Source organism: Daktulosphaira vitifoliae, unplaced genomic scaffold, assembly GCF_025091365.1.
Source record: "Daktulosphaira vitifoliae isolate Bord-2020 unplaced genomic scaffold, ASM2509136v1 Scaffold_3, whole genome shotgun sequence".
Classification (NCBI taxonomy): domain Eukaryota; kingdom Metazoa; phylum Arthropoda; class Insecta; order Hemiptera; family Phylloxeridae; genus Daktulosphaira; species Daktulosphaira vitifoliae.
Window position 1 is genome coordinate 34,381,357 of NW_026099574.1, and position 12,191 is coordinate 34,393,547.

Below are 12,191 nucleotides of genomic sequence, written 5' to 3' on the forward strand. Positions count from 1 at the left end.
ATTCTTTATACCCAAAAAAAAAAAAATACTTAAGAAGTTATAACTGATGAAGTATATTGAAAAAAATTTGAATAAAAATAAATTTTGATGGTTACTTATTATTACTTAATTATTTTAGGACTACTGAAATACACGCAAAAAAATTAATACAAATAAGTTAATTTTTATAATAGTAATAATATTCAAAGACATAAATCAAGAATATCGCCATAAATGACGCCATAAAATAATTGTGTAAATATTACAGTTTCTTATAAGTCAGATTAAAAATATATTTTATTAAATTTATATCAACTCAAGTTGAAAAAGTAAAATTTTTGTGCATAAGTAGCTATTTTTAATTAACTCCAGTAAACAGATTAATAGTTTGATTAAAAAAAAAACCCAGCACAGTGGGGTCGTGGCATAGTTGGGTCCAGTATAGATGATATCTGACAGTGATTAAAATCACTATCATAAAAAACGCTTCAATGCAAATCTGTAGATAGTGTTTAATTAAAAAAAAAATTTGTCAAAAAAGTAGGTCAAGTGAGAGCTGAGAAAATAAATGATAGCTACAAAAAAAGACCACATAGTAAAATTATATTAATATGACTTTCTTCTCACAAGAGATTAATGGGATCTTTGATATTTAATGCAGTTATTGAATCTAAATGAGATAAAAATCAAATGAGTTAAACATTTTTTCCTAACTCAAAAAGAATTAAGAAAAAATTCAGTGCCACAGGCATGAAAGACCCAAGTGTTACCGTCTCAGAAACCGTACGTCGCATTCGTCACTCAATAATAATAGAAATTTAGCTTGTTCAAATTTTAAAGTTATTTTTCTCGACTTCAAAGAAACAATAAAATTTAAATATGTTTAACTTTTTAAACTATGTCAAATAGATTGATATAATATTTATGAAAATCAATGTAATCCCCTTATAATAAAATAAAATAAAATACAAAACCAAGAATTTTAACACAAAAATAGCATATTTTTACTATGAAGACAAAATAAAGTACGAAATTATTTTTTTAATATTAAAGCATATTACATAAGCTTTGATTTAAGATATATATAAAAGTGTCAGTATTTCCGGAACACTTTCAAATGTTAAGTTGAAAAAATTAATTTTTTGTGAAAAGTTGTCATTTTGAATCCTCCCATGTGGGCTGGTAAAGGGTTAAATTTATGAAAAAAATATACCAAATAATAGGTAAAGACATCAAACATCTATAAAAAAAAATTATATTGATTTATTCATTTTTGAAAAAGTTATAGCAGTTTTAAGTAAAAAAAATTGGAAAAATTTCGAAAATTAGCGATTTTTAAATTGGTTATTTTTTTAGAGGTTTCCCCCATATAGAGTAAACAATGGAAAATTTTTCAATTTTTGAGGGTAATGTCTTCGACTAGATGCGATTTTTGATCTTTTGACGTATCGTTGAAAAAAATCCGTTTGGCGAGAGCTGAGAAAAAGTGGTAACGGACACCAAAAAAAAAAACACATAGTAAAACCAATACTATCTCAGCTTCGCATCGAAGCTAAAAGATTAAAAATTAAACTTTTTAAATTATAATCTTTCATAAAAATCATTTTTAAAGGACACAAAAAATAGGTTAAACAAGACAATTTGAATTGAAATTTTGCACGAATTATTTTTGACATATTAAAAATCAAAATAAATTTTTAAATATAAATACTTGTTTTTATAATCTAAAATGTAATTGCAAATTTGAAATTAGCGTAAAAACATATTTAAGCAAAGTATATTTTTACTATGTATGCCTTCCGGAGACTTTATAATTACTATTTACAATAAATTTACGAGAAAAGCTCAATATTTTGTTAAAATCACTATTTTAGCATCATAGTAAAATTAATACCTTCTCAGCTTTACATCGAAGCTAACATTTACTTTGAATTGTTCATTTTTTAAAAAATTATGATATTTTAAGAAAAAGAGTTGAAATATTGATGAAATTTACAGATTTTAAAAATTTAATTTTTTGAGGGATTTCCATCATTTACAGAGAACGAGAAAAATATTTTCAATTTATAGGAGTAATGTCCTCAACTAGATACGATTTGTGATTTTTTGACGTATCGTTGAGAAAAATCGGTCCAGTAAGAGCTGAAAAAAGTAGTGACAGACTCAAAAAAATAACACATATCATGGTAAAATTAATGCCTTTTCAAGTCACATTGAAATTAAATAAAATTTATTTCAAAGTTACAAATTTCTAGTTAAATAATTTTTTTTGTCTATATTTACTATAATGTATTTTAAATTTATAAAAAAAATTTAAATTATAATGATTTATTATTCATTGTAGAAATTTATTTGGACACATGATTCAATAAAAAGTATTTCAACATTCGAAGATTTGTATAAAACATGATATTTTAAAATTATAATAGACGAAAAAATAAAATTTTATTAATAGTGTACTCAATTCTTTTTCCTTTAGAATTATTAATCATTTGGTCAAAAATTACATCTAAATATGACATTTCTGAAGTGTATTCAATTTTTTTACCTGTTGTATAACATTGCACCTGTTATTTCAAATGTGGTGAGTTAATAATTTAAAATATGTAGTGTAGGTCTAAATAATATACCTAAATTCTGGTATTCAAATTTTATAGTAAAGTTAAGTTCTAACACAATTAAATTTTAATTTTTTGGAAATTCAATGGTATTTGTGACTTTATACAATTATATCTTTTATTTTTGCGTGAAAGGATACATATTTGAACTTATAATACTAAACACAGGTCTATCTGTAAACATTATAGATAAAAATTCATAATTTTTTAAATAATTAATTTTTTGTAATAGCTTTACACGATGTATAGTTTCGAGTTTTCAATGTACACCAAATTTTTTCATAAAAATTAATAGATTAAAATGTTATTAATTTTTTTGAGTCACGTAGGATATCAAGTTTATTGTAAAAAAATCATTTTTAAAGGTAGTCTTAAGTGAGAGCATGATTTTAACTTTTTAAGTTAAATAGGAACCTTTCATCATCTTTATACTATTAGACAGAAAATAGACCTATTAAGTGCCGGATAACCAGTTTTGTAATATTACTTTTTGATTTATATTTTATACAAATTAACGAGCATTGTACTCAATATAGTAGCATTCCTTTTTGTGTGTATGGTAAAAATAATGCGTCGCTAAACACTACCTTGTCTAAATCTAAAAATGCTAATATTTCGAGAAATTTTATTAAATCCTTGTTACTACATATAAAAACTTTTTTAAGCTGATTTTATAGTTATGAAAATATCTTTCAATAATGATAAAATAACAGGATTGAGAAAAAAATGTTTTTGTTTTTATATCAAAAAATTGGTTTTAATCGTTTTAAACAAAACTAAAATTTCATAAACATGATCTTTTTTTAATGATTTTATTTATATGTTCTAAACAAGTTTTAAACTCGATTTACTCAAATTTTAAGCATAAACTTTCATATTGTAAGAATTACAGGCTGATCCATATTATACAATTTAGTAGCAATTTATCTCATTTGTTATATGTATTGCTCATTAAGATTAAAATTAAATTAAATTAAATTTTATTCAAGTTTTTTCGTTTATTTTTACAATGTCTTGTTTATTGTTTTCTAAGTACACAAGAATTTGAGCGGTCGTAAAAATTTTTTTTTTTGTTATATGATTTTTTGCTGTGAAACAAACACGTGTTAGTTAGTTAAAAATATGATCAAATAAAAATATTATTTTTAACGTTTTCATAGCCATTAGCTACATCAAACTTGACGTCAACACCTGTTTTAGATGCTACCGCTGTGTGTAGATAAAACATGTACAGCTCCGAAATGATTGCCAACTATATTGCAATCAATTAGATCAATTTGTTTTCATGACTTCAACTAACATCGGAATACATTTACTTGTATACGAAGTGTTCAATAAGTAAGGAAACGGGTTTCTATTGTTCTCATTGTTTACAATAATTGATCTGTTTCCTTATTTACTAAACACTCTGTATATTGTTTAATGACACCAAAATAAACCTTGTGATTTTCATCATGTGCTCGTAGATTGTTTTTTTCGATAACTAAAATAGAATTATTTCAACGTAACTACAAAAAAAATTTCATAGTTAAAAATTTACTATAAAAACATTTCTTTTATTATATTGCTCTACGAGCATAATGTAAAAGTATTGACCTCAATTTTAGAGTTCTTGAATTTTACTATGATTTATAGTTTTTGAATATTATTTAAAGTCTCAGAAGATTTTTTTAAATTTATTTCAAAATAAAGTAATATTTTTAGTTTATATGAAATTATATTATATTTTATAATATAAAATTTAGTTATTATCATCAATATATCATTCAATATTTCAAATAAAATTGTATACGTAATTAGATGTTTTTTGATATTTATATTTGACATAGGTATTTCAAATTTTAATTTAGATTCTGGTTGTATTATTGACAGAAAATAGAACTCTATTTTGTTATTTGTAAAAAAAATTTTTGATGGTAAAATTTAGATTTTGTCTGTGAATGGTTAAAAATCACATTTTTATTGCATTTTGTCTTTTATCAATTGCGAAAAACTCGTAAGTCGAGATTAAGTAAAAAGTACTGATTTTTACTTTTAAATCATTGACAATATAAAATAATTTTTTAAGTTCTCTGGTTGAATTACACAATAATATATATACTTGATTAATGTTAGTTTTGTTTTATAATATACTCAGATTGTTTTTTAAAAAGTGCTCTATTGTTTAAAATGTTGACTAATTTTTAATTTTTTTTGAAGTTATCATTTTAAATAACCAATTAAAAAATTGTTTTAGTTGTGTTTGTTTGTTATATAAATGTGCATTTTTATTTTTATCACAATTTACACACATTGCCTCACTTATATTTATTTTGTTTTTAAAACTGTTATTAATATTTTATAGGCAGTAAAGTATGTTTCTGAAGTAACCCAGCTTAATAGTAATGGTATTTTATCTGTTATTATATCACCACTAGAATTCAATCATTACTTTAATCCAGTCGCTATAAACTGGAAAAATGTAATGCGAAGCAAATTGGGATTGGAATTTAATATTATGTCAGTGCAAATTTTAGCGGAAAATCGTCCTGCAATACCTTTGAACCATCCACATGATATCTTTCTTCGTGAAACTAAAAAAGAAAATTGTCTATATAGGGCTATATCTACCATATTATGTGGGGACGATCGGTATCATAATGTTCTTAGACATGATATTATCAATGTAAGTTAATTCATACAAATTGATCAATTTTTTTTAATTCATTAATATCTTTATTAGCATTTAAGAGAAAATCCTGCATATATATCGAGATTATTAGGTAGATTCAATATTATTGATTACCTATGGTATCATTTTGCTACAGATCCAAGTAAGTTGAAATAGAATATTTATATCTCATAGGAAGTATAATTTAATATGAAATAATACACAGTAAAAATTACCTTACTGTTCACAAATAATTTGCCAAATATCATTTAAATATTTAAATTGTTTATGTAAAAATAATAGTGTTAATGAGTGAATGTGTTTTCATGAAATATTTAATAAATTTATAGATAAAAACAAAATTAGTATTCGAGAATATAAAACTATAATTGAAAATATGAACAAAAATTTAAATATAACTGAATAAAGAAAACTTTACAAGTCCTTATAACTAAAAGGCTCTTAATGACCTTTTTATGATTTAACAGAACAATATTATATAGTTAAAACTAAATTCACCCACCAATTAATATCTTAAAATAATCTACATAAAGAGTAAATACTTATTTTTACATTGACCGATTTTTAGGTATGAATAAAAATGCCGATGATATTGAATTACTCGGAGCAGCTTTTTTCCTAGATGTGTGTATTTATAAGTATGATTATATTTCTCAAGAATGGAGCTTCTACTATAAAGATTGGCCCAACTATAGACCCCTTCCAATGGAACAACAATGTATTTACTTAGCGCAAGACAATAACAATTATTATATTGTTAACAACGTTCGTGGTATTGACGAAAACAAAAACTCTTTTTCGAATTAATTATTGATTAGATAATATTAATGAGTCCACTGTCTTAAAATAAAAAATAGCAAAATATTATTATGTGTAACACGTCGTATTCAACTCGACATTACTAATGTTGATATATTTACTTTTCTAAATTGTATTTTATTAGTTAATTATTATTACCATTGTTGTTATGATTAATGGTTAAGCATATTTAATGTATATTATCAATATTATTTTTGAATAATAAAATTAAATTTAATGTCATTGTGAAAAATATTTATTGTAAATACTAATATTTTACAACCGGTGGGTTTTATTTCGCTTCATTAATCAGTTATTTTATTTATATAGTGCCGGTACACGTATTATAATACTTAAAACAGAAAACAGCGGCAAATCATTTTTATATTGACAAAATAGGAACACTAAAAAATTATTACCGCCGGTCACCCTTTTCAACAATAGCGACTCTAACTAACTAGAAATGGCCGCTTAATCATGTGGATATTAATGACTTTATTGGCAAAATTATTAGATACAATAAATGTACAGTAGTATAATAACATTATTATGTGCTCCATTCTATACGAGTGCTGACTTTGTATTGATTGCAAAGGATTTGCGACAAAGTAAGTACTGAGTACTGCAATAACAAACTAAACCCAACGCATCGTGAAAGGGTAGGTGAAGTGAACGATGAGGTACCACTTGAAATTTATCGAAAGTCGCGTGACATTTTTTTGAAATAACAATATATTGACTATTGCGTGTGCTGTGAAAGCGTGCGTGTCACTAGAATATGTCAAATGCCTATTCTTTCGTGTATTATCAAGTGTATTTTGTTCTTTAATTGTCATAGACCATATGAGTTCAGCATTTGTCTCAAATGACTTCATTCTGTCATTATTATGTAGTTTCAAAGAGAATAGATTGAGTAAAACAAATATGTATTCAAATACACACTTAATGCCGGAAAAGAGTCATTCTCATGACATATCAATCATAAAAGCAGACCGTTATTTCGGATGGTTTTTTTGGACCACAATCGAATTATTTCGATTGTTTATCAAATTTAAGCTACTAAAGCGAGCGAACTCTATAATTTATTATTGGATGCAGCTATTTAAGTTTTTACCGATTGTTAAATTGGGTTAATTCTTTTTTTTTATTACAGATATATTTATAATTTATTTGACAGTATTTTAAAAGTTGCTTAATACATTTTGATTATAGTAAAAAAAACAACCACAAGTATTAAACAATTTTTTCTAAAATTTTGTTTTTCTTGAATGATTTTAATGTAAATCGTAATCCACTCTAAAATACACACTTTGGAGTTATTTGATTGTATTATTGGTACGTCACTAAACATTTTATCTTACCTCTTTATTAAATTATGATCAAGAGTGTACTGTATTTCTATAACAAAGACAGTGTGAATTCACGAAGAACATAAATTGCATTCGTTCTATTGAGATTGTGATTGTATAATAATTTTAAAACCTTATACCAGAAACGAACCGGTGTTTGATGTTTGGACGCATATAGGTCAGTTCTTCCGTTTACAAAACAAACATCAATGCCACAAAGCAACTGACCCCACTGACAACGGATGGCCAAAAAGCTTCATACGTTTCAAAAGAGACCTATTGTTATAGATGGCAATTCGCGAAGGGTGGAAATATAAGAAATACACAGTTGTATAAAAGGACCTAAACACGGTGTGCCTTTTATGTGCGTTGTCCGCGTGCTAAACCCCAAATTGATGACAAGGGCAAAACATATACAACTGTGAACAAAAAAACACTGCTCCCTTTAACACTCACTAGAAGGATTTTTAAACTTTACATTTGTTATTATTGAATTGAGTATAAATATATATTACTTTTTTTTATTTTACACTCCATATAATTTTTAACTGGCCTTTTTTGCTGGGCCTGAATTTATTTACCAGTTATTTTATACTTGATGCTAGTTTTATTGGTAGAAGGAAATGAAATCACTATTATATTGCATTATGCGTCTCGTATTTTTTGAATAATAGTAACACGGGCAATAATATTTCCAATAGTATAAGAAATTTTTAACAGCTATCAATTTCACTGCTTATTTTCTATGGGAAAATGGGCAGTGAAACATAAGTAGTCTGTTAGCATAATAATTTTTTTATTTTTATTTTGTCGAATTTATAACGGATAATCAAATACAAATGTAGAAAGCTCCAATCGACACAAAGATTACTGAATCTTTTGGTCATCAAATATGTATGAAGTGCCAAATACCAATTTTGGATGCAAATAAAACACTTTTTACTGCACGTCACAGATGCCTCAAACATAACGAACTTATTTTGAATTGTGTAAGACAACAATATTATAGCATATTTATTATTTTATTTCAAATTTTATAATGTCCAATAATAAATTGTAAAAATACTTTCCATGTATTTAAGTGTCTATTCAACTAAAGTTGCATTTTTTATTTAAAATAAAAATTCATTTAATTTTTTTATTGGTCTATTGTAAGTGTAAGCCAAAATTGAAATATTTAAATGTACTAAAATAGCCATAAGTTAAGTTTAATGAAGTTTATTTTTTAATTCTGATTTTAATTACTAATATATATCTAATACGAAAAAATTGTTTATTGTAAATTAACATTTAATTTTTTCAAACGGTACAAAAATATAAAAGGAAAAGGTATTTACTCCATTTAACTCCCTATTAGAAAAAAAAATGATTTAATTGTTAGTTATAAATATATTCAGGTAGAATTTTTAGAACTTTTAAATTTAATCTGGTATTTATATTAAAAAAAAGTGGACTAACATTCCAAAAAAAAAAAAAATGTACTAACTATTAATGTATTATAATAAATTGAGGTAACACAAAACAGGACAATTCTTTTTTTCAATTATATCATTTTTTATTTTATTAACTAGTTAAACAAGTGTTTCCATTAAAATCCACTTTTTTAAGGTATAAGGATGATTGAATAAAAAACTTAATAATTAATTAATCGAGAAAAATATAAAATTAAATTTTTTTAATATAATTATTATTTTAAAAGTAATCCAGTGGCTAATAATGAAAGAATTACTCTGTATACAACACTTTATTTTGTATAATTTCTCCATAAAAATTATAATACTAAATTATTCAATGTCAATTTCTTACTAATATTAATTACTATAATAAGTATTTATTCACACATTATACTTATATACCATAAATGTTGTAATCAAAATATAAATAAGGAAATAGGAGTTCATGTTGATTTGGAAATATTAAATATTGCCTACAGATTTGTATTGAAGCATTTTTTACGATAAAGATTATAATCATTGTCAGTTATTATACTTGTCCCTACTGTGCCGCGATCCTATTATGCTAGATTTTTTTTTTATATGGCTAGTAATACAAATAATAACAACAAACAAGTATTCTGTTTTTGGGTTTTTATTTTAGTAATACTATGGATTTTTTAAGTTATGATTAGTTTTACCAAAAATTTGTATTTAAAACTGAAGTAATTATTAGGTTTAGCATGAGAGATCACTCCAATTCCCCGGAGACTTAATAAATGGATTCCCTTTGTATCTAAAATGTATAACATTATCTACCGCGAAACTTTCAAGTTTGTACATATATGCATGAGCTTAATTCATTATTATCTACAGTTAATTATAGCATATATACGATATTCTAGAATAAAAGGGACCCATTCAACATAATATTATAGATAACATTTTTTAACGTTAGATGAGACCTACACGATTTATTTAAGTAACATAAATAATGCAGTAATAAACAATTGATAAGAAAGATAGAAGCAAACTAGAAGCATTAGAGTTATGGATATGGAGAAAAATGACAAAGACAAAATGAAAGGGCAAGAAAAGAAATGAGCAAGTGCTAGAAGTAGTACGAGAAGAAAGACAGCTGATGAAGGTGATTGAATCAAGAAAAATAGAGTTAATCGGACACATCATCCGACACAATGACTTTATAATCAACATTTTCGAAGGAAAGACAACTGGGAAGAAACCAAGAGGACGGAAACAATATTTTGAAAATATCCCGGAACTCATGAACTGTGCGTCTTTTGTTTCACAGAAGAATTTGGCGTCAGAGAGGAGTGGCTACAACGACAAGGCATTGCCTTTAAAAGATGATGATGACGTAGTTATGATAAAATTATTATACGCGCAAATAAATAAGTTTTAGTATTCGTACAGGCAATTTTAATAGTAAAATGTGTGTAAACAGATATTAGACAAATCTAGATGAGGTCAAATCGCTACAGTTGTCAAATATATAGTTTAAACAAAAATAGACATTTTAAGTATAATCATGACTCATCCGTCTAGAGTAGTAAACATTCGTACAAATAGTAAACAAATAAAATGCTGGACCGATGGGTGGTCCATTCGGTTTAACCGACTCCTTGCTGAGATCTTAGTCTATCGGCGAGCCAATTTGTAGACGTGCGACCTCACGACGGCAAAGCACACGCGTCTCCGCATGTAATCGCGCGTGTCGGGGTCCCATGCCGTGCCGAGTATTCCGTTTTGTTTCCAGCCGAGGTGACAATATTTTGCTTTCCAAGTGCTAGTTTCACCCTTAAAAACACGCCAACACTTATATTATACTCCCCACTGAGGGTAATTTCACATGAATATGTAGGGCACATTAAATGTACCCCAAAACATACCGTGTTCTCTTTTATTTTGTTACTAGACAAAAATTAAACAATTTTCGAATTATTACTCATATTTTAAGACTATCACAGAAAATAATTTTTAAAATGAAAAATTAAATTAAAATTTATTTCAATATATTAATAACCAATTTAAATTTAAATTTGATGTAACGATTAGAGATATTAATTGAATAACAAAATATTAAAAAGTTTTTATTCCATTCACAATTGTAAATCAACATTAATTGAACTTAGATTATTTTTTTTACTTAATTCAGTAACTATTATGGTAAATATTTTTTTGTTCTTAGAGATTATACGTTCTAATTAAATTTTATTAATAATACAATATTTTTTATACTTAGTTGAATATGTTTTAAATATAAACTTGTTAATTATATTTAATAAGTAAAAAATTTGATATTGATGAAGTATCAATATCAATTTTTTTTTTTTTTTTTGATTATATGTTGAAAAATCGATAACAGAAATCAATAATATTACGAGACCGCCTTTGAATCTTTAATTGAACTAAACATTTTACAATAATAAGTTTAAATACCGAAATTAATAAAAAAATTATATCAGTTAATCTTGATTTTTTAAACTTCATCAAGTCAAATTTTAGGTTTGATTAAAGTTTTAAAAACAGTTTCATAATACATTCAATTTTCACGATTAATAACCATTTAAATGATTGAAAAAAATTCAATATAAGTCAACTAACCTACTAACTATGGTAAAAATATTTGATAAACCCAAATTATTAGCCCTGATTTTAACAAATAACTAATTTTGTAACCGAATTTGTATATCATTCTATTCGTATGCTTTTAATTAATAAATTCACAATAATGTCTTTTTTTTTATTAACATCAAAGAATGTTATTTATTGAGAGGAAAATTTAATTTCAAAGACTTTCCAAGGGTTTTAATTTCTGTAGACAAACAATTAAAAACAAACGGTCATTAATGTTTTTTTCATTGTTGGAAAGGTCCATCAAATGTTCACTATCAATTTACACTAAAGGTATTTATTTCATACAAACCCTTCATTAAAAAAAATAGCTACCCCAGACGGGTTTTAGATTCCAGCAGAAAGATTATTAAAAAAGTTATTAGACCTTTTTTACCCTGTTAGGAAAATTGTATGCACAACATAATGAGTCGTCTGTGTTTTTAGTTTCAAAGTAAATTGAAATTTCATCCAATCTTTTATCCCATGTGGAAAGCACTGATAAATTTCAGATTTCTTTGTGTCTAACCTTTTTTGAAATTAAATTACCATTTTTTGTAATTAAAAACCGTTATATTGTGTTTTCGTCTCTTTGTAAAAAATCGTATTGTTTTATTTTAATAGACAGAGGACAAAATTCAATAGAAAAAGACTAACAAAATAAAAAAAAATTTTAAAAACGTACTTATTTTTTATCAATGAAATTGGA

The 12,191-nt window shown here is 25.3% G+C and overlaps 2 protein-coding genes across 3 annotated transcripts in view; both read left to right on the forward strand.

The window, feature by feature from the left end:
• The window catches only part of LOC126901994 (uncharacterized), a 51,792-nt gene that overhangs the window by 12,999 nt on the left and 26,602 nt on the right, over window positions 1-12,191 (forward strand). The window lies entirely within an intron of this gene.
• Window positions 2,380-6,272, forward strand: LOC126901998 (uncharacterized). Its single transcript, XM_050679023.1, has 4 exons — window positions 2,380-2,563; window positions 4,942-5,262; window positions 5,320-5,410; window positions 5,837-6,272. The coding sequence occupies exons 1-4, from the start codon at window positions 2,495-2,497 to the stop codon at window positions 6,073-6,075; spliced, it is 720 nt and encodes a 239-aa protein (XP_050534980.1). The 5' UTR covers window positions 2,380-2,494; the 3' UTR covers window positions 6,076-6,272.